The sequence below is a fragment of the Gracilinanus agilis genome, chromosome 5 (genome assembly GCF_016433145.1).
Source record: "Gracilinanus agilis isolate LMUSP501 chromosome 5, AgileGrace, whole genome shotgun sequence".
NCBI lineage: Eukaryota > Metazoa > Chordata > Mammalia > Didelphimorphia > Didelphidae > Gracilinanus > Gracilinanus agilis.
In genome coordinates this window covers 123,264,058-123,286,038 of record NC_058134.1, presented here as the reverse complement: position 1 = coordinate 123,286,038, position 21,981 = coordinate 123,264,058, and the positions used below count along the sequence as shown (strand labels likewise).

At 50.9% G+C, this 21,981-nt stretch overlaps 1 protein-coding gene across 1 annotated transcript; it reads left to right on the top strand.

The window, feature by feature from the left end:
• Nucleotides 1-1,165: 1,165 nt before the first annotated feature.
• CCDC136 (coiled-coil domain containing 136) lies at nt 1,166-18,827 on the top strand. Its single transcript, XM_044677247.1, has 14 exons — nt 1,166-1,494; nt 4,365-4,509; nt 5,139-5,337; nt 5,674-5,823; nt 6,349-6,531; nt 6,960-7,130; nt 7,718-7,936; nt 8,883-9,077; nt 9,304-9,516; nt 10,457-10,747; nt 10,831-11,058; nt 12,133-12,384; nt 13,185-13,811; nt 18,489-18,827. The coding sequence occupies exons 1-14, from the start codon at nt 1,254-1,256 to the stop codon at nt 18,597-18,599; spliced, it is 3,225 nt and encodes a 1,074-aa protein (XP_044533182.1). The 5' UTR covers nt 1,166-1,253; the 3' UTR covers nt 18,600-18,827.
• The last annotated feature ends 3,154 nt before the right edge of the window (nt 18,828-21,981 follow it).

Genomic DNA, 21,981 nt, shown 5'->3' with positions numbered 1-21,981 from the left:
CAAAAGAATGAACCACCCAGCTCTTCCCACATTGCTCCTGTGGTTCTGTTTCTCAGCTTCTAAGTTCTTTGTCCCTGCTAGTGTCCCTTAATGTGGAGCACTGGCCCCACTTTCCTTTCCTTACTCTCCCAAGAATAGATTTCTTTTGTTTCAAGATAGATAGTTATATATGCCATAGGGAAGTCCTTAGATCAGTAATATATCTCATATTAGAAAATCTATTTTGTGCAGCTAGAGAGCACAGTGGATAAAGGCCTGGAGTGGAGAAGACCTGGGTTCAAAATTGACTTAAGACACTCCCTAGCTATGTGTCCCTGGGCAAGTCATTTAACCCCAATTGCCTAGCCTTTAATTGCTCTTCTGCCTTGGAACTGATGCTTAGTATCAGTTTTAAGATAGAAGGTAAGGGTTTAATTTTAGAAAAATCTATTTTATGTGTGTGGGGTCACATTAATGTAAATGTCTAATTGAATTCAGCCAGTCCAAGCCTGATAGTATGACCCCTAGTGCCAGTCAGTCACACAACAGAAGCTCAAAGGCATCTACCTAGTTCATGTGTGCTAGTTAATGGGGTTACACTAATTGTGGAGGTGAAAAAATCTCAAGTAGAACCCAACTTGGGGTCAGAGCAGCAGCACTGGGCCCCTCCACCTCAGAGACAAGCAGGCCTTAGCTCCTGCTTACACACACATTCTTTTGATGCTTCTTCAGGATGGGTTTAGGATGCTTGATTCTCATTTTTCCACAGAGCTACCACAACCTGTGTGTGACAGAAGTGATCCATTGTAGACTACCCAGCTAACCAGATAGGGTCCTGCCTTCTGCTCTACTTGGGGAATTCTGGGACAGACACAGGAGGAAGGGGATAAGGAGGTTGTCAAAAAAGGAAGGCTCCACAGTGCTATTTTGTCATCCTCGACCCCAATCTAAGTCTCCACGGCTTGACTGATGCCTGGGCTCCAACGGGCCCTTTTCCTTGGCTGGTAGATGTTCAAATACCTTCCTTTTACTCTAGGGATAGTTGTTCCTCTCTAGCAGGGCAGAGCCTGGTGTCTCTACAGTACCCAGAAGGGAAGCAAGTCAGTTCTTCTCAGGGGGCCCAGAGGGGTTTCGTGTGCCTGTGCCCTGACAGCCCACTTTCTGTCTGTGTGTCTGTGTCTCACCTAGGTGAGCTGAGGTCCCTCAGGGAGGAGATCTCCATATTGGAGCAAGAGAAGGAGACGGAACTGAAGGATATTGAGCAGGAGTTGCAGATGGCCCAAGATGAGATTCACACTCTGCGGCAGGCGGCTGAGGATGCAGCAGTGGAGCATGAGGGAGACATAGCTAACCTTCAAGAGGATCTGTGCCGCATGCGCTCAGAGCTCAGCGGCATGGAACGCATCCACGAAGAGTACCAGATGGAAATCAGCAGTCTGCGGAGTGAGATCAAGCTGAAGACTGACCAGTCTTCTTCTGGGAGCACAGTCTTCTCCGACGTCAGCATGCTGCAAGGTACGGGGCCACTGTTTGGTACCTGGGCCTGGGAGGTGGCAACATGCTCATGGAACAGAGCAAGGTTAAGGGGGACAGGAGCAGACCTCACCTCTAAGAAAAGGCGCCCGGCCCCTAGGGGAGTCTAGGACCTCTAAATGAGGGGCCCTGGGAGAGTCTAGACCCTCTGAATGAGGGGCCCTGGGAGAGTCTAGACCCTCTGAATGAGGGGCCCTGGGAGAGTCTAGGACCTCTGAATGAGGGGCCCTAGGAGAGTCTAGGACCTCTGAATGAGGGACCTTGGGAGAGTCTAGGACCTCTGAATGAGGGGCCCTGGGAGAATCTAGGACCTCTGAATGAAGGGCCCTGGGATAGTCTAGGACCTCTGAATGAGGGGCCCTGGGAGAGTCTAGGACCTCTGAATGAGGGGCCCTGGGAGAGTCTAGACCCTCTGAATGAGGGGCCCTGGGATAGTCTAGGACTTCTGAATGAGGGGCCCTGGGATAGTCTAGGACTTCTGAATGAGGGACCCTGGGAGAGTCTAGGACCCCGGAATGAGGGACCCTGGGAGAGTCTAGGACCTCTGAGTGTGGATCCCAGGTATTATGCTTCTACGGTAGTTAACTTTGGGAAAAGTGCACTTGATGGTGGCTGCTGGGGCAATCCAAGGACCTCTCCATTCAAGAAATATCAATAAGATCTTCTGGGTAGTAAATGTAGAGTTGTCGTTGTTGCCCAGTCAGGTCTGATTGTACAGGACCCCGTGGATCTCGTCCATGGGATTTTCTTAGCAAAGATACTAAAATGGTTTGCCATTTCCTTCTCCAGTGCATCCTTATTTTATAGATGAGGAACTGAGGCAAAGACTGACTGTTATAAAAAATAGAGAGAGATGGATGGATAATAGAGGGTAGAGGCTTTTGAAAGGCGGATTGGATTTTGGCGGGAGAGAACACACTCTCACCCACAGCCTCTGTGTAGGTGCTGCTGGCAAAAGCTATGCCCAGGGTCATACAGCTACTAAGTGTCTGAGGCCAGATTTGAACTCAGGTCTTCCTGACTCCAGAGCAGGTGCTCTATCCTCTGCACCACTTATCTGCCCTAAAGAATAGCAATAGATCAAATCTGGCCTCAGACACTTCCCAGCTGTGTGACCTTGGGCAAGTCACTTGACTCTCATTCCCTACCTTTACTACTCTTCTGCCTAGGAGCCAATACACAGAAATTAAGGGTTTAAAAAAAATTTTTTTTAAAAATAGAATAGCAATAGAAAATTGCATTAGAGTTTGCAATGTGAGCTCCATGATAGAATCTAGAATCAAATTCAAGAATATAGGAGAAATCTTACTGTACAGCCAGCCAGACATCAGGGATGCGAGTATAGAGGAGACTGGTCTTTGGCATGATGAGAAATCTGATGGAGTGACGGTAGCCATTTGCCTGGCCACCTCTCAATCTAATCCTGGCTTTTGGTCTAATGCTTCACCTCTTGGGCCTCAGGAGCACTCACCAAAGTCAAGAGAAGCTTCAAGTCCATCTTAAATTAGATGAGAGGGGGAAAAGCTTGGTGCTAATACATTCAGGAATGTCCCAAACTCAGGGACTTTCTTCCCCCTAAAGTTCAATAAGTTTCAGCCCTAATGCTGTCTCCAGTTCTCTGCTGGGACCTCCAGCCTAAGCCAATGCCTTTGTTATGAGGACAGATTTATTACCTGGACCTCAGGAAAGCACAGTGCTATATCCTGCTTGCCATGGGGGCTAAAAGAGATATGAGCCACAGGGATGTAACAGCAAGGGATGCAAACCCTCACAGCTGTGAAAAGTCCTTCCAGCTGTTAGACTGGAGCATTACTTTGGTACCCAGGAATTCTGGCCTGAGATAAGGGTCAGGAAGCATCCGTGCTCTGAACGCTCCAGCAGTATAAGGTTAGCTCAAGGCCGCCTACGCTGCACACAGACAAAGAGAATGTTCTCATCTAATACTGCAAGTGATCTTATTCTCTGACAAAATTCTTACTCATCTAGAAACACAACAGGCAGAGTTGTGTGACTGAGGCAGTAATAAACAAGCATAATATTGGATATGCTCTAACATGCCTTCAGAAGCCACCCTACTGATTCGTCCTTAAGATTCTATGAGTTTCCAGAGGGCTCATCAAATGTTAGCAATTTCTTTCAGAGGTTTCTGAGAGTCTCATTTCACTTGAGGCACTCCCCCCACCTTTTTTTTTTTTTTTTTTAACATTGAAGGGTTTTCTAGGAAGCCGACAAATGAAGAACCAACCATAGAGGAGAATCCCCTGGGCCACTCGTGCTCCAGGTAGGGTGATAGCTGGCCTGGTCCAGACTGTCACCTCTACAATTTCCCAAAGAGAAGGGAAAAGGAATCTTCTTTGTTATCCCAGAGAGCTTTGAAGAACATCAGTGGCCAAAAGTACTGAATACTGATTCCAAGGCAGGAGAGCAAGTGGTGAGGGAGAGGCAATCCAGGTCCCACAGCTAGAGAGTGTCTGTTTTGGACCCAGGACCTTTCATCTCCAGGCCCATAGCTCTAACCACTGAACCACCCAGCTGCCCTCTAACATAAAATGTTAGAAGAAATCTTTGAAAGCCTTTGGTAGCATTGAATTGGCCCTCTTGAAGCTTTTAGAACCTCAAGAACCAATCAGTATAGTGGTTTCTGAAGCCATGCTAGGATGACAAGGGAACCAGAGCAACATGTTTTCCTTGGGTTTTGTCTTCCAAGCTCTGACTCCTCAACTTCCTCACAATCTTGGGCCTTAGGAAGCTGGGGAGCTTCCACCAGTTATTTTTAGATGAGGAAAACAGGAGCTGGCGATCAATACCATTTTTCTAAGCATTTAGTCTCTTCTTATGTTTGCTCTCCACAGAGGAATTGCAACAGCTACGGGACCGCTGCAGCCTCTTGACTGAGGAGTACCAAGCCCTGCAGATGAGCAACAGCAGCCTGTGTGAACAGCTGGAGGAGATGGAATCCCAGAGGTACCGCAAAGATGACCAAATGGAAACCAGCAGGTAGCCTAGCCTTTCTGTTACCCTCTGTTTACCTACCCTAGGCTTGCCTTCTAGGGGTTTCTAGAAAAAGATGGTAGTTAGTATTAGAATCGAGCAGTCAAAGGGAATGCCTTCCTCCTTCTAGAGGATGGGTCAGCTCCAGGGTAGCCCATCAGAGCTTGAGATTGAGCTGTTTATGTAGATATGGAGCTATGCCTGAGTGTCTAGCCCAGTCTAGTCCAGATCATCCCAAGTCCAGAGGACCCCAGACACCGTGACTGATTTACAGGATTTGAGATTTGATCTTTTTCGTAGGTGTATCCCAAAGTAGCTCAATCTCCATTTTTGTAGGTATTACAGCAGTGACTTAACCTGTCGACCAAGGGCTTCCAGATATGGGCATGAACTAGTCCTGAGTTAAGCCCCTGAGCTTATCTTAGGCCAGCGTTCTTAGATCTGCCCCAGAACCAAGCCAGCCTTTGAAGATTGTGGTGGATGAAACTTTGTAGGAATCTAGTCTCTAATCACTTAGCCGTGTTGTTGTGAGAATTTCATCACAATTGGGTCCCTTGGTGTGTAGCCTGAGCAATCTTGGATGGTAATGCCAGGCATAACACAATCCCAATGTGACTTTGGGTTGTGGGTTACAGAACAATGAAGGTGGCAGAAAGATGGTTGGAGGCACAGTCGAAGGATACATCAACGACCGAATCTCAGACTTCGGAAATGGAAACGTTTATGGATACCAGCTTCAGTCAGTCCTGTGTTGATGACGAAGATGACGAATCAGAAACTCTTCGGCAACAGCTTCAGTGTGCTGAGGAACAGATACAGGAGATGGAGTCCAAGGTGGGCATCAGAAAAGACAGGGGCTTTTCCTCTCTTGGGGCCCAGGTCTAAACATCTCATTGGAATTTGGCAATTCTGTCCAAATTAACTTTTTTTTTCTAAAGTACCCACCCTGTGTAAGGCAGTGTTCTGGATGCTAGGGGACACAAAGATGAAAAACCACATGGTCCCTGCTAGGAAGGCACTTACCATCTAATTGATTAGCTGCACCATCTACCCAGATTTGTACACATCATGGCGCTCTGATCAAATGGTTTTCCTAGTGAAGGGGACACCCTGCCTTCTCTAAGAACCTATTTCTGTGCTCACTGACTCCCTCTTGCTTCTCTGTTCCAGTGTAATGTCCTGTACACTGAACTACATGAGTTACAGAAGGTGCATCATGCGAGTGAGGGAGAACAGAAGCGCCTGCAGAAGGATCTGAAGTTCTTCCAGGAAGAGCTGCAACGGCTTAAAAATTGCCAGGATGCCATTGTCAAAAAACAGGTGATGGAGCAGTGGGGTGGCTCAGTGGAGAGAGAGCCAGGCCTGCAGGTGGTGGTCCTGGGATCAAATCTGACCTCAGACACTCTAGCTATGTGACCCTGGACAAGTCACTTAACCTAGCCCTTACCACTCCTCTGCCTTGGAACCAATACACAATGTTGATTCTAAGACAGAAGGTAAGGGTTTAAAGAAAACAAACAAGATAACACCCTCTCAGGGAAAGAGAAGAGGGAAGGGCAAGAAGCTCCTCCACAGAAGTCATTTTATGAGGTGAGGGAAGAAGTGGTAATGCTCAGGTAGCCTTTGACCTAGAGGCATAGCTTGTGGGGACCAATCTAGGGAGCCATGTTATACTACATTCTGGAAACTAATTGCTTCTGGGAGCTTGCATCAGAAGAGAGAATAAGCTGAGACAGAATGGGAGTTCTTCAAGGGGTCTGCATCTAAGAAGGAACCAAGCAGAAGCAGGAAGGGCCCTGTCCTCTCTCATGGTAACTGTACTCACCTGCATCCTTCCCACTGCAGACTGAGGATCTGGTGAAGAAACTGAATGAGCTGCAGAAGAAGTACCAGGAGAGCCAGAAAGAGCAGGCAAGTCTTGTGCAGGAACGGAACCAACTTAAGCAAGAACTCCTTGAAAGCAAGGAAGAGCAACGTAAACTCATGGCTGTGAGGCGAGCTCTTGCAGAAAGCAACAAGAATGAGAAGGTAAAAGCATGGAGAGCTGAAGGAACAGGTTGGGATCTCCGGCCTAAGGTTTTTGGGGAAGCAGCAAATAGAATAGAAGAATTAGGATGAATTAGAAGAGTGGGCAGTCTCTGACTTAACTTCTGGGTGAAGGAAAGGTGGGTGGCCATAGAGAGGGAGGGCAGGAGCACATACTTAGGGCTTCTTCTAACCGACCATAACCCCCCCCCCCTTTGCATGGTCCCATGCTGCATAGTCTCTGGAGGGCTACAGCCTCTTCTAGGCATCCACATCAGAGAAGATGCCAAGCCCCTTACCTGAAGGGCAGGACAGGTAAGGAAGGTGAGACCTCCAGCTTGTCAGCATCTGAGAGAACTAGGCAGAGAGGTAAACAGGTAAGACTCTCCTGCAGGAGCTGCCTCAGGTACCAAAACCCTTCTCCACCATAGGAGCTGAAGGCCAAGCTTGAAGACTTGCAATCTCACTACCTCGAAAGCCAGGATCAGAACTCTCAACTCTTGAGTATACAAGAGAAGTTACAGGAGGACCTGGAGGTTTATGGCCAGGAGGTGGAACGCCTCAAAGTTCTGGAGGCCTCCAACCAGGAGGTTATGGAGAAGGTAAAGGCGTATGACATGTGGCAAGAGAGGTTTCTCTTTGGGAGGCAGTAAGGAGAAGGTGAGCAGTGGGGGGAGTAAGAGCCGGTCAGAACAAGTAGCAAGAGGAAGAGGGCAGTCTCTGAGATCTGGGGCTCTACTCTTCGGTTGGCTTTGCATTGGAGCAGCAGCCTCTAGAAAAATCCCCTACCAGCTTGCATACTCTGCAATAGGGCATGCTGGGAATTGGTCCCCTCTTGGTAGCTGCTGCTAGAATAAAAGATGAGGCTGGAAAGGTCAGGGAAATTCCTTCCTTCCTTCCTTCCTTCCTTCCTTCCTTCCTTCCTATGTATTAATTCCAAGGCAGAAGAGTGGTAAGGGCTAGGCATTAGGAGTTAAGTGACTTACCTAGGGTCACAGAGTTGGAAAGTATCTGAGATCAGATTTGAACCCAGAACCTCCTGTCTCTAGGCCTGGCACCTAATCCATTGAGCCACCTAGTGGTCCCATGGAAATCTCTTCTTGATCCCAGGACCAGAGAAAAGATGTGAGTGAGAATAGGGTCAAGGCTATTTCTAGGGTGACTTCAGGGACTGCCTCCTACATCACAGAACATGGAGCTGGAGGCCAGGGTGCAGGACCTGGAGGTGATCAACCAGGCCAGTCAGGAGGACCAAGCCCGGCAGCTCCAGGTGCAGGACCAGCTGCAGGAGGCTCTGGCGGCCTACCAGCAAGAGGTGGAGACGCTGAGGAAGGCACAGCAGAAGCTGCAGCCCCAGTGCCAGACCCAGCTGAAGCTGCGGCAGTGCCAGGAGGACCAGATAGCCAAGGTAATCCACTACAGAGGAGGGGGGAGCCAGTGGGAGGAGGCCGGGATGGGCAATAACCAGAATGACCCAAGGAAGCTAGCGGGGCCTGCCCAGGCCGGGATCGGAGGGAGGGGTGACCTGCAGAGATTACATGGACAATCTGGGCATCTGCCATCAGGAGAAAACACACTATTTAAGTTATGAACTACTTAAAGTTTTGCGAAGCCCTTTACACAACCACCCTGGGAGAGGGCTGCTGTATTAGCCTTTTTTTTAAAGATGAGAAAACTAAGGCAGGCGGAGGGAAGGGAGTCACGCCTTGGGGGAAGGGACAGAGAAAGAGAACTGACCTAAAGGAGGCAAAAGTTTGCCTCTCCTTCCCCAGCTGCACCAGAGGAAACATCCAGGTGGTAGAGTGGATGGCACACTGGAGGGCCTGAGTTCAAATTAGCCTCAGACACCTACCCTGGACAAGTTACTGAACTTTTATCTGCCTGAGCTTCCTTATCTGTAAGGCTGGGATTATAATGGTACCTACAGCACAGGATTGTTATCAAGAGCCTATGCACGGGGATATCTACGTGGCTCAGTGGATAGAGAGCCAGACCTGGAAATAAGAGGTCCTGAGTTCAAATTCAGCCTCAGACACGTCCTAGCCATGTGATCCTGGGCAAGTTATTTAACCCCATTGCCTAGCCCTTCCTGCTCTTCTGCTTGGAGCCAATACACAGTATTGATTTCAAGATGGCAGATGAGGGTTTAAAAAAGAGGCTATAAATATACAAAGCGCTATGTAAGTGTTAGCTATCAGTATGAGTTTTAGGACCAACTGCTCTGATCGTTGAAGGGATGCTCCCAGGATCCTGAGCTGAGGTCAGGCTCAAACAGAACAGCTGTCTGAGAGAGGCCGTGGCGAGCGCAGGGCCTTGTGGGGAGCCTGCTAAGCACCCCCTCCCCTCTCCCGCAGTTCGATGGCCTGGTGCACAGGCTGAAAGAGCTGCACCACTTGTACAACTGCAGCCAGAAGGAGGTGGCCCACCTGCAGTGTGAGCAGAGGAAGCTCCTGAAGAACCAGCGGAAGATGCAGGAGGAGCACTGCCAGCTGCAGCAAGAGCTGCGCAAGCTCACCTTCCCTGTCCCCAAGCCTGCCCTCCTCAGAAAGGTAACCTGGGGGGCCCCAGGGGCTTCTCTCTGCCTTACCTGCCCCCACACGTGCTTAGTGAGAGCGGCCGGGAGCCTTTTAGAGGACCGGACGGCATCCGCAGCCGCTGCAGGGAGACCCAGCGAGGTCCCCAGGCAGACAGGCCTCCCGCGGGCGAGCCAGCCGGAGGGGCCCTGGAGGCGGGGACGGCAGCCCTCGGGAACCATCCTTCCATCTCGCCCCACAGAGTCAGGAGCTCTTGCAAAAGTTGAACCAGCTGGAAGAACTACAGATCACCTATCAGAACCGGCAGGAAGAACAGAAAAAACTGGTAGAAAATCAGGACCATCTGTTAAAGGAGCAAGCCCAGGTGCAAGAAGAGTTTCGACATTTAAAGGGTTGCCAGATAACTGTGGCGCCTTCCTGTGTTAAACTGTCGAACGGAGTAAAGAGAGACAAGGTAACTGCAGCCCGGGCTGCTTCTGGCCTGGGGGGTCACTAGGGCTCGGCCACCCATGGCTGCCCCCAATCCACCATCCATTTCTGCGCTGCTCCTGGGCCTCGCCTTGGGCCGCTGAAGGGGGTCCCCTCTTCGGAGAGCCACCTGGACCGGAGCATGAAAGATGGTGGGCTGGAGGTGAGATGTTAATGCTGTCACCCCTCCCCTCTCTATTCTTATTTATTTATTTGCTTTTTTATTTTAACCCTCATCTTCCATCTTAGAATCAGCACTGTGTATTGGCTCCTTGGTGGAAGAGCGGTAAGGGTGGGCAATGGGGGTCAAGTGACTTGCCCAGGGTCACACAGCTGGGAAGTGGCTGAGGCCAGGTTTGAACCTAGGACCTCTGGGTCTGACTCTCCATCCACTGAGCCACCCTGCTGCCCCAGATCATTTCTAGAGAAAGAGAGAGGGTGGGTCTGACAGGCTTCAAGGCTGCCCAGCTGGGCGGGTCACTGTAGAAGCCACCAGGAATGTAAGCGAGGAGCCACTCCCTCTGGTTCATGGGGCAGAACCCAGACGGTCAGAGCGGAGAGCCAGGCGCCAGGTGCCGAGTCCTGAGGGACGGCTCGGGAAGCAAGGACAGAAAGGAGGTGAGCAGGAGGCTTCTAGGCCCAGACCCGGGCGGCCCCTTCCATGCTGCCAGAGCCTGAGCCAGTGGCCGCCGAAGCCCCGGCTTTTGGCAGGCTTCTTGCTCGTGGCCGAGGTGAGTCCCGAGGTGTGAAGGCTGCTGAGGGCCGCGCCTGGCCAGAGGCCCAAGGAGGGAAGCGGGCCAGCAAGGGCTACTAGAGCGGCCAGGGAGAAGAGGCCGGCCCAGGGCTCCCCACCTTGGCAGGGACATTTCTAGAAGGCCCCCCCCTCGCCCGTCCTGAGGTGACGGCCTTCTGCCCCCTCTCTGCAGTCCTGCGAGCTGTACAACAAGATCCAGGAGCTGCACGTGCTGTACCAGGCCACCAACCTGGAGCAGGAGCAGCTGCAGGAAGAGCAAGGCAAGCTGCTGGAGGAGCACAAGAAGCTGCAGAACGACCTGCAGCTCTGCCAGAAGGAGATGCGGGTGCTCCACTCGCTCACCCCCAAGATGAGCATGGAGAGCACCAAGAGCTACCGAAGGAGCTACAGCAGCACCAGCACCAGCAGCACCAACTGCAGCATCTACGACGATGACCTGAGCAGCTGCAGCGAGAACTTCGAGGTACGCCCGCCCCCCCCCCCCGGCATGCCGGCCCTGCCTCCGGCTGCCCGCCCAGGCCTCACGGCCTCCCTCTCCTCCCGCAGGTGCTGGACACCGTGGCCTCCGTGATGAACAGGCTGCAGGAGGTCAAGTCCGTGTACGTCGTGTGCCAAGACGACCAAGGCCAGCTGCAGCTGGACATGATGCAGCTCCTAAAGAAGCTGGGACACCTTCAGGAGGACCTGGAGCTCTGCCAGGAGGAGATCAAGGACCAGCAGGACGGCAAGAAAGGGGAAGAAGGCCAGCTCGTCGGAGTCCAGAGCAACCCTGAGGTAACCGGCTGTGGGACGGAGCAGGACCTCTTCTGGGAGGGAAATGGGGAGACCACTTGGAATGGGAATTCCTGGGAGACGGGAAGACCAGGATGGCACCAACAGCCAGCTAGTCAGCATTGCTCGCCTTTTAGAGTTTTGCACACAAATGAGTACAAATCAATTGACATCAATACCTGCAAAAGGGAATCAGTGGAGGAAGGGATCTTGGGGGACACCAAAGTAGAAGAAAGAGGGTGGGATGCAGGGTAGAACGAGGGATCCATCATTCCCCTTCTCTCACAAAAACAACAACAACAACAACAACACACACACACACACACACACACACACACACACACACACACACACACACACAANAACACACACACACACACACACACACACACACACACACACACACACACACACACACAAAACAGGGGGCAGCTAGGCCACTCAGTGGATTGAGAGCCAAGCCTGGAGACAGGAGGTCTGGGTTCAAATTTGGCCACAGACACTTCCTAGCTGTGTGACCCTGGGCAAGTCACTTAACCCCCATTGCCTAGCCTTACCGCTCTTCTGCCTTAGAACCAATACACAGTATTAATTCTGAGACAGAAGGTAAGGGTTAAAAAGAGAAAAAAACACCTTATCTTCCACCTTTTAATCAATACTGTGTGTTGGTTCTAAGGTAGAAGAGCGGTAAGGCTAGGCAATGGGGGTTAAGTGATTTGTCTAGGGTCACCCACTGAATATCAGGGGCTAGATCTGAACTTGGGAAAATGAGTCTTCCTGACTCCAAGCAGGGGGCTCTCGGCGCTGCAGCCCTGCCAGCTGCCCCTAGCTACTATTGTGTAATTAGAAGCAGCATTTTAAAAATGACTCAACAAGTCTAAATCACTGAATGTCTTGAGTCAGCAGCACTTTTAAGGGCAATTCAGAGGCTTCTTTTCTGTTCTCTCTAATGTTTGCTCTCTCGGGGCCCTTCCTTGGGACCCCCTCGTCGGGGCAGTCCGGCAGGACTCTCCGTAGGGGTGTCCCGGTAAGGGCCGGCCCTTTGGTCTCACTAACACCCCGTGCCCCAACCTGCAGTTCAAAGAGCTCCAGACCAAGCTCCGGGAGCTGCAGCTACAGTACCAGAGCAGCATAGACGAGCAGTGCCGGCTTCTAGCGGTGCAGGAACAACTGGAATGCCAGCTGCAGTGCTGCCAGGAGGAGCTTTGTCAGCTCAAGGCCGAGAGGCCCTGCGGGCCCAAGGACAGTCGCGAATGGCGCAGAAGCGATGTTAACGTCAGCGGCAAAGTGCTGGGCAGGGCAGGCATCGGCAAGGGCATCTGCAGCCAGGTGAGTGGCAGGACCCACCTCCCCAGAGGGGTTGCTCCCAGGTAGGTCCCACAGTCCCAGAGGGCCCCAAAGCACCTGCCGTGGTCACGCTTCTCCCCTGAGCTGTCATGGACCTCTTCTCAGAATCCTGCTTTTAAATTCATAAAACAAAATGCATGGAATTAGAAGTTTAATCAATTATATATATATACATATATATGTATATATATATATATTTTGATAGCTACGTAGCTATCAAAATATCCCTTTTAAAAACAAGCTCCCAGACGTCAGGGGAAGAGCCCCTGTGTCTCCTGGGACAACCATGGGCAGATGGGCAGTAGATTGCATCGGGGGGGTCTCCAGGTCCCACCCAGCTACAGGGTTGGTTTCAGAGGTCCCAGCCCCGCATTCTGGACCCTGGGATCTCTCCCCTGGAGGGAGTAAATCTAGAGAAGGGAAGAGGCAAGGAAACGGAGGGCATCATTTCTTTCAAATAACTGAACCAACCGATGAGAGAGGGTTGGCCAAAATTAGAGTTGGGTTGGGAGAGACGGGGGTTGGGGAGGGAAGGCATGAAAGGGAAGTTTCCGAGGTCAGGAGAGAAAAGGGGTGGTGAGGCCATCTTCATCCCAATGAGCTATTTAGAAGCTTTGGACCCTTTCCAATGAGTATCATCCAAGAAGGCCATCATGCAGTGCTTCGTCTGTGTCTGTATGGCCCAGTGCTCTTAGAAGGCATGGCATGGCTTTCTTGGGAGGATACGGGGAGGACGTGTAGGAGGCTCCTCGGGGAACACGGTGTCACCTCCCTCTCCACAGAGTCCGGAGCTGGAGGTGGTTCTGTACTACAGGGCCAGTCCAACTGAACTGGAAAGGGAGGAGCCTGACGAGTCATGCGAGGACATGCTGCAGGCCGAGGAGCTGATGTTCCCGGAGATGCTGGAGGAGGAAGAGCCTGAGGCCAAGGGGGAACCAGAGATGGCAGCAGAACCAGAGGAAGCAGCAGGACCCGAGGCGGAAGCAGGACCCGAGGGAGCAGCAGGACCCGAGGGAGCAGCAGGACCAGAGGTGGAAGCAGGACGAAAGGGGTCAGCAGGATCTAAGGGGTCAGCAGGATCAAAGGGGTCAGCAGGATCAAAGGGGACAGCAGGATCAAAGGGGACAGCAGGATCAAAGGGGGCAGCAGGACTAGGGGTGGAGTCGGAGACAGAGGATTCGGAGGCAGAGGAAGATGAGGTGACGATAATTGATTGCTATTCCTTGGAGAGGCGCTTACCAGTCCAGGATGAACTGGAAGAGGGACCAGATGACCTATGGGACCAGATGGGCTCTTTTGATGCTGACTCAATGGAGCAGATCGATGTGCAGGACATCGGGCAAGACGAAGAGCTCTCCAAGCCAGAGTGCAAGGATGGCACCCCCATCAAGATCTCTGACAGCAAAAAGGTACCTGCAGCCTGGGTGGGGGGCACCAGGAGGGCACTATGCACTGGGGAATGTGGCCCCCAGGGCTCCGGAAGCCTGAGAGGAGGGTGGGAAAGCACACACAAAAAAGAGAAGAGGCTTGTCCCAGCACAGGGCAGATCCATGCTGACCTTCCTGTGAGCTATCTCTGAGCTACCACTGATCCTGAGAAACCAAACACTGGGTCAGTGGAGGCCCATCTTCCTGTGTTTGAGAAGACTCCTGGGATGTCGGCTGCAAGGGGCTCACTGCCCACAGGCCTGGCCTAGAGGCCGACTTCTCTAAGGCATATTCATTCATCAGGGTTACAGGCTCAAGGCCCCTGAGCAGTGGGTGCTTTTCAGGATGATTGTTCCCCTTAGATGTTGTATTCTCATGTCACCCAATAAGTACCCAGGCTGCAGAGCTTCCTGTCCTCTCTTCTCAGATGGCAGAAATATCCCAAATGTTACATATTAGATTAAACCAAGTCTTGCCAGAGCTATCCCAGAGCTCATCTGGCCTCCGAAGAGGACCTAGACCCGGCCCACTTTTCTCTATGGTCCCTCTGGGGTGACCACAGGCTTTCTAGACAGGAATTATTTTTAGCTCAATTCAGAGACTTCAGGAATCTGTCTTCCCCTTTCCTTGTCTTTCTCCTTCTCTCTCTCTGTTTCCTTTCTCCCATAGCAAGAACAATTTTTAAAGTGGGTGGGTAGGGCAGGGAAAATTGGGAAAAGAGGAAACTTTCTTCAATAAATCTTTCCGGAAAATGCTGGTGCCCCAGAGAGGGATAACTCACTGCCCTTCTCCTGTGCAGCTGATGGAACTTCACCTAGGAGTCTGAGCGGTTCAGGCATGTAGTGCCCCCATTCCTCTAAGCCGGCCCACCTCAGCCACAGCCCTGCAGCCAGACATAGGGAAGGGAAGAATCAGAGCCTGCCAGAACACAGAGACCCTAGCACAAAGTTTCTCCAAGCCAAGAGGGCAGGGCAGTGGCAGTGGGAAAGGCAGGGAGAGACCCTTAGGTGAGCTGGGTGCCAAAAGCCAGCCCAGCTCTCTGACCTCAAAGGAAGGTCCTGCAAGGATGGAGGAACATGTCCTGAGCCAGGAAATGCCTCAGTTCCTAGTGGGGGCTGAGTTTCCCACCTAGCTCCTGTAGCTTTGCACCCGCTTCCAGCCACAGGTGGGGAGAGCCACAGCCCCCACCCACAGCAGAAGCGCTGCTCACCTGCTCTTTAACCTCTTAATTTCTTTCCTTCCTCTCTCCCCTCTGTTCTGCCATCTTCACTACCTGTTGGCTTCATTTGTTTGCGTGTCTTTTGCCTTCCTCTCATCCTCCTTCATATGTCCCCTGTGCTTCCATTCTCCCCTGACATGTTGCAGCCACCCCCTGACCCCGACCCACCCCTCTTCTCCCTGCCTCGCGTAGGCCTGGTGGTCATCTCGGCTCTGCTCTGGTGCTGGTGGGCTGAGACCTCATCCTAACACAGGTACTCTACTGCTTCCTCAGCATCTGGGGCCAGAGGGGAGGGGCAGGTGGTCCTGATGGCTCCCTCCTTCTCCCTCCCTCTCTGCTTCTGCTGGCCACTCCGCTGCCATCCCCTCCTTCTGTGTGGTGCCAAGGACTGAGCATTGACACCTGGGCTCTAGTCCTGGCTGCTCCTTGAGCTGCCAGTAAAGATTCTGTTCATCTTGGAACCTCCTTCTCTAAACCCCAAGAAGGATGGATGTGTGCTTCCTTAGAAAGCTGGCGATCCTCAGGGGAAAGGATTTTCAGAAGCTTAGTACTGGGGCTGCCTTCATTAACCATCTTTTCCTGCCACCATTGAATGTGGAGCTGTCCATCTAGTCCTGCAGTGACTGCCAGGGTCTAGAAGAATGGCCTGGACTCTGGCTGTGGTTAGCCCTTTAGCAGACCTCCACACTACTGCCACTGCCTAGGGAGGCAACATAAATTTTCTCAAGGATCCAGGGTAAATAGATGGACACTGGGCTTCTCCCCCTTGGATGTGGCCACTGTGACAGAGACTCTGAGCAGGCTCCACAATGGAGAGGAGAGGCTAGTAGCTTCATAGATGCTGAGATCTCACTGGCCGCACTGAAGACCTTAAACCCATCTTTCACCCCTATGAAGTAGAGAAAAAAGCCTCTCTCATCCTATTTATTTTTTTCATCTCTCTAAAGGTCTTAAGCAAGGGCCCAAGCAGAACCTAGAGCAACTGGCAACATACTTCACCATATGTGAACATTTTCTTTTCCATCCTTATTCTGCTTTTCTTCCTTTCCTCCTGCCCCCACCCCTGCCCCCTTTTGTTCTTCTGTGGCCTTTGCTTTAGGCCTGCCAGTGACAGCCAAAGGCATTGCTTTGCTCCATTCAAAACTCAAGAGTTTGCTGAGCCTACCCTAAAGCTTCCTCTTTCTTTTGGGTCTTCTAGATCTTGATCCAGGCCTTTAAAGCCCTAAATAGGAGGGCACCTAAGGTTTCCAGTCTCTATCCATTCACACTATTTGGCAGCCTCTCAGACCCACTGACTTATAATTTGAGAAGGAATTTGTGACTGAGGGGCTGGTTGAGGCTGGATGGAAGCATCCCAGGGCAAGAGAGGGGAGGGGACAGGGAGAGAGTGTTGGGACAAGTTGACTGAAAACAGGGATTCTAATCCCTGGTAGGCCAGTTAGTAACTGTGCAGCCTTGGGTAAATCAATTAACCACTTGTTTTCATCATCTATACATGTTGTTGTTCAGTCATTTCAGTTGTATCTGACTCTTCCTGACCCCATTTGATGTTTTCTTGGCAAGGATAAGGGAATGGTTTGCCATTTCCTTCTCCAGTTTATTTTTTAGATGAGAAAACTGAGGCAAACAAGGTTAAGTGACTTGTTCAGCACTCCATCCACTGTGCCAACTCACTGCCCATCATTCATGATCTATGAGGGAGGGATAATATCTGCTGTATCTACTTCAGAGGGTTGTGTTAGGGATCACACAAGGTCAGGTATGTGCTTTGTACATTGTAAAGCACTTTCTAATGTAGGCTAAGATTTGGAAAAGGTGTTCTCCGGGTCCTGTTCCCCCCATCGGTCACCTTCTGCCACCTTTGGGGAGGCCACTGCAGGAACCTCGTCGATCACAACTCATGCACACCTTGGTACCCAAGGGCTCCGCTCAGCCCCTGCTAGTGTGCACGTGGGCTGCCCAGGGATCCCTTGGCCTTGCTCTAGGAGGCACATTTTTGGTCAGGCGCCTCTGAAGGCATCCACAGCTTTAATTCCTGAAGAGACTGGTGATATTAATAATGATCAGAATGGGAACAGCAAGGTGACATGATGGATAGAGCATCAGGCTTGGAAACAGGAGGTCCTGGGTTCAAATGTGGCCTCAGACACTTCCCAGCTATGTGACCCTGAGCAAGTCACTTAACCCCTATTACCTAGCCCTTGCCTTTCTGTCTTAGAGTTGTTGCTAGGACAGAAAGTAAGAGTTAAAGTGAAAGGGCAGAGTGACATCATAGAGAGCTGGTCTTAGAGTCAGGGAGAACTGAGTTCAAGTGCTGCCTGCCTTTTATACCCGCAGCCTGTGGGATCCTAGAAGAATCACTTACCCTCTCTGTGCCTGGCAGCTCAATGGTGGTAAGTGGCACAGCTGGTGCCAGGCTGTTCGGGGAAAGGACATTTCTCTCCAGAAGCACCCTGTCCTGGGGAAATCACAGGCCCAATTTAAAAAAAAATTCCTATTTTAATACTTTGTAAGGTTTGCAGAATGATTTATGAGTATTATCTCATTTGATTCTCACAAAGTGCCAATGAAGTAAATAGCCTAGTGTTATTATTCCAATTTTACAGATGGGATAACTAAGGCTCAGAAAGGCCATGACATGCCTGTGGTTATATAGCCAGCAGAGTGTCAAGTGGAATTCACCCCAGTCCCCTGGAGTCGAAGCATTCCTCCTTCTCTGTCAACTGATTGCTTTGGGTTTTCTTGTGCCCCAGGACACAAATGAAAGATACAGCCTCTTTTTAAAAAGTTGCTAATTAAAAACCCTCACCTTCCATCTTGGAATCATGACTAACATTTGGTTCCAAGGCAGAAGAGTGGTAAGGGCTAGGCAATGGGGATGAAGGGACTTGCCCAGGGTCACACAGCTGGGAAGGGTCTGAGGCCACATTTGAACCCAAGACCTTCCCTCTCTAGGCCTGGCTCTCCATCCACTGAGCCCCCCAGCTGCCCCCCAGGACACAGTTTCTTAAGGTATCTCTCTCTCCAGCCTTACTCTCCTCAACCCTACCACCATGACAACTGAGAGAATCTTTCACATCTGGACTTGCTTTTCCAAACCTTCATAGTTACTTCACTTTATCTTCCCCATTTGACAGAGGGGAAAACCAAAGAAGAGGTTGGGGCACAAAGGAAGTGAGTGAGTGAAGGGAAGTGCGTCAGAGACAGATCTGGGCATGGAATCTGTTGGGGTTCAGGCTCAGTGGCCTTCCCCGTTCAGTGGGGAGCCAGGAGGTAGGAGTAGCTCATCCAGGGGGTTTCCTCGAGGGCCCTCTCTAGCTCTCACAGAGGCTAGAAAGCTCAGTCTGCCTGCAGCCAGGGCGCCAAGCTATCAAGAACGTCCTGGCCTGGCCTAGCGAGGAAAGGGTCCTGGTCACTCATGGTTGTTTTGGTCCCTACAGAACCTGTTTGGGATGTGGAAGCCCTTGGTGTTCCTGGCCATCGCGGCAGTGGCTCTCTATGTGTTACCCAACGTTCGGCAGCCAGAGTCGGAGTTCTGCCTCACAGAATGAAAGAGGTCTAAGCCATCTGGTATGGCGGGCCTATAGCTTCCATCACCCCCCAGCAGGACGGACTGGGCCAGAACGACATTCCCACCCATCAGCCCCATCTCCTGGCAGTCCCATCTTTGCAATCTTAGACTACTCAGCTCAGAAAGGCCCACGGAGAGTTACTGTCACCAGACTTCTGCCTCCCACAAGACCCTGAGCCCCTTGTAACTAAATATCAGCTTAATTACATGAAAGTTTGTGACTCTTTATTCGCTCACCCCGCCTCACACGACAGCCAAGGGGGTTCCTCCTCAGTCTCTTATCTCAGAGAAGTCTGGGAACCCAAGAATCATTGTTTCCTTAGGCCAGTGTTAGAACCCCATTTCTCCTCTACCCTCTGCATTTCGTCTAGCTGGTTGGGAACAATTACACCAGGGAATAATAGGCTCTGCTCATGTAGCAGGTATTTGTTGATCACCTACTGTATGCAAAGCATTCTGCTGGGGATTACAAGAGAGATACAGCCCCTAGCACCTCTTCTGTCCATTTTTTCCCCTCTGTGGAAGGAAAAAAAGTAAAGACAGTTAGCAAGAATATATGGAGATGGGAGATTTTTCTAGAAAGTTATTGTGCATAGAATAGTTCCAAGACTAGATGAGGGCCACATCGCCACAATCCTGAGGGCAGGGCTGAGATCAAGGGCAACTTGGAAGCCTCCCCTTTCTGTATGGTTATAACTAAATATATTTATTGGGTCAGACATTACTCTGGGTCCTGATGATTTCTTCTAGAGACAGAGCTCTATCTCTACTTGCTTTCATTTTTAATGTGGTTAAAAGAATTGTTCACTTCCCACACGTTGCCATCTTCTCTTCCATTTCTGGGCAGAGGGACACCTTCCTGTTAACCTACCTCGTTCTAGCCACCAGTTGACTAGAGAACACTATATACATAATAAAAATCCCAGGAAGATACATGTAGCCTGGGTAATACCTGAACCTGCAACAAAATTGATCTAAATTCCTGAATCCAAGGTTGAAGAAAGAATCCAGCACACAGGTAAAAAGGGTATGGCTTAGTGATCACACAGTTTGGGCACTGATGGGCTTTCATCTAGCTCTTCAACGAACGACCCTTTTCTTGAACTCAAAGAGAGATGGCACTTCATTTCACATGTTTCTTCCAAATCCAGAGTCCTTTTCTTTGGGAGCTTCTTCCCTAGACTTAATGTAAAATTACTTGCTCTCCCAGGCCTAAAGACAGGAGGTCCTAGGTTCAAATCTGGCCTCAGACACTTTCCAGCTATGTGACCCTGGGCAAGTCACTTGACCCTCATTGCCTTTAAGAAAAAAATAAAATAAAATTACTTGCTCTCTCTTGAATTCCATCTCCTCACTTGGGGATTATAGAACCGTGTGAATCCTTCTTAGCTTAGCCAACCCAATGCTCCTGACCCTTTACAAGTTATCTTTATGTACATAATTTGTATGTTTCTGAGTTACTCAGTTTGCTATGGCACAGGGTAGAGAAAGGGCGATGAAGAGAAAGGGCATGCCGCAGTGTTGGTGGTTTAGCTGCTATGGAGGCGTGGGGGAGCAGAATGAGGGTGGAATTGAGAAAAAACACAGATCATCCATGTCTAAGGAAACCCCCCTGGCTTCAAATTTAGGGGAATGGAGGTTGGATCTTAGATTAATCTGGGAGGGAACGGGGCTCAGAAGAAAAGCAAGGAGGCAGAGGGCAGGCAGATAAGTTATGTTTGCCCCTTAAGGGAAGAATTGGAGCCAGAGCTACGGGTGAGGAAAGCACAACTTGCCGCAGTCCACTTGGCTGGATCTCTAAGGTCTAAGAGGAATAGAGCCAGAACCCCCAAACTGCCCTAAGAACCCTCTCTGGTGCCAGCCACATGCCCAACTTGCCTGAAGTTCTTCTAAGGGATAGGTGGATGCATCCCTCAGCTCTTAAAAATAAGGTCTTTGGCACACAGAACCCCAATTAAGCTCAACGAGAAAAGAAGTATGATTCGTATAGGTAACTGGCAGGCCACCCTGTAGGAGAAGTGGGGTCAGGAGCTAGATTGGGCAGCTTGGGTCTGCAGGGACAGGTCAGCAGGCGGTGAGTCAGGGGGTTATAAGCAGCTTGTAGCCCCAAATACTCAGCTGATGAAACCCCCCTGCAAACCTCCTGGGGAGCCCCCACATGGCCCAGGGGAAAGAGGATAGACTTGAACTCTTTTGCCAGGAGAGGGGTGTGGGGGGAAGGAGGGGGGCCATTTGGCAAGACAAAGATAAGCATTGTGCACGGTCTGTTCCAGCCCCACGTTGTTGCTCGTCCCAGAGCCACGGCTCATGGACTATATTGAGGGCTGAGTCACCGTCCCTGATGGGTCAGGCTGACTAGTGGGGCCCTGAGTCAGGACCCAATTTATCCTGGAGAGCAGTGGGCTCAGGTTGCAGTGGGGGAGGGGTTGGACAATGGAGGGGTGACGGGAAACATCTTCTGGCCCTGCTCCAGCCTCTGGGTACTAACCTGTTCAGGGCTAGAGTGGTCAAGGGAAGGCCATCTCTTTGTGGGCCCTATCCCCTTCCCTGGGTACTGTTCTCAGTTTCAAAGGGAATCTCCTTTAGCTAACCCTTGGCTGATGGTTCTTTTCACCAAGTGGGGCCAGGAACCATCCCCACAGACTGAGCCACTAGATGGTTGATGTAGGAACGGTTAAATATCTCAGGCCCAGTGACATGAAATCCCTCCCTCAGATTCAGAGACTGTAGGGCATAGATTTATAGCTGGAAGAGGGCCCAAGAAGCCATGGAGTCCAACCCTCTCATTTTATAGATGAAGACACTGAGACTTGGGCTGCTTAAGTGACTTTTCCTAGGTCACACAGGCAGCAAGTGTCAGAGGCAGGATCTGAAAATTTGAACTCAGGCCCTCTGACTGGAGGCCGTGTTCTTTCCATGGTACCAAGATATCCTAGCGGCTAAGACTTAGGAATCCAGAGCCAGGGTTTGCTCCTTCCCAGTTCCTCACCCTTGACTTTTTATTTTTGTGGGATGGGACCCCATGGGGGTGATGGAGTCAAAGATCATGTTTTCCAGATCCTTTTTTAAAAAAGATTTTAAGAATACTCTCCCTCCAGCTCCCTTCTCTCCTAAGCCCTTTTATCCAAGGGAGACAGATCCATATGTGCCCAGGATCCAGGGCGCTCTTTATGGGGCATCTGGGTTCCTAAAGCTCAAGTAATGGGCAGTAGTGATTGCCACAAAACAGCTTTAGCTGTAGGATGGTAATAGCTTGGGGAAGAGGGAGACTGGATGGGTGGGGGCCAGGGGAGGGAGGTGAGCTGCAACCAGGACAGTGGAATTCCTTAGCATCATGTCATAGCCAGCAGACAGAACATGAG

Excerpts from the sequence above, each read along its gene's own strand:
- CCDC136 (XM_044677247.1), top strand. The coding sequence starts at position 1,254 with ATGGCCCAAGATGAGATTCACACTCTGCGGCAGGCGGCTGAGGATGCA. Across the intron at positions 4,510-5,138 it reads GACCAAATGGAAACCAGCAG|AACAATGAAGGTGGCAGAAA; the intron begins GTAGCCTAGCCT and ends TGTGGGTTACAG. Across the intron at positions 7,937-8,882 it reads AGGAGGACCAGATAGCCAAG|TTCGATGGCCTGGTGCACAG; the intron begins GTAATCCACTAC and ends CCTCTCCCGCAG.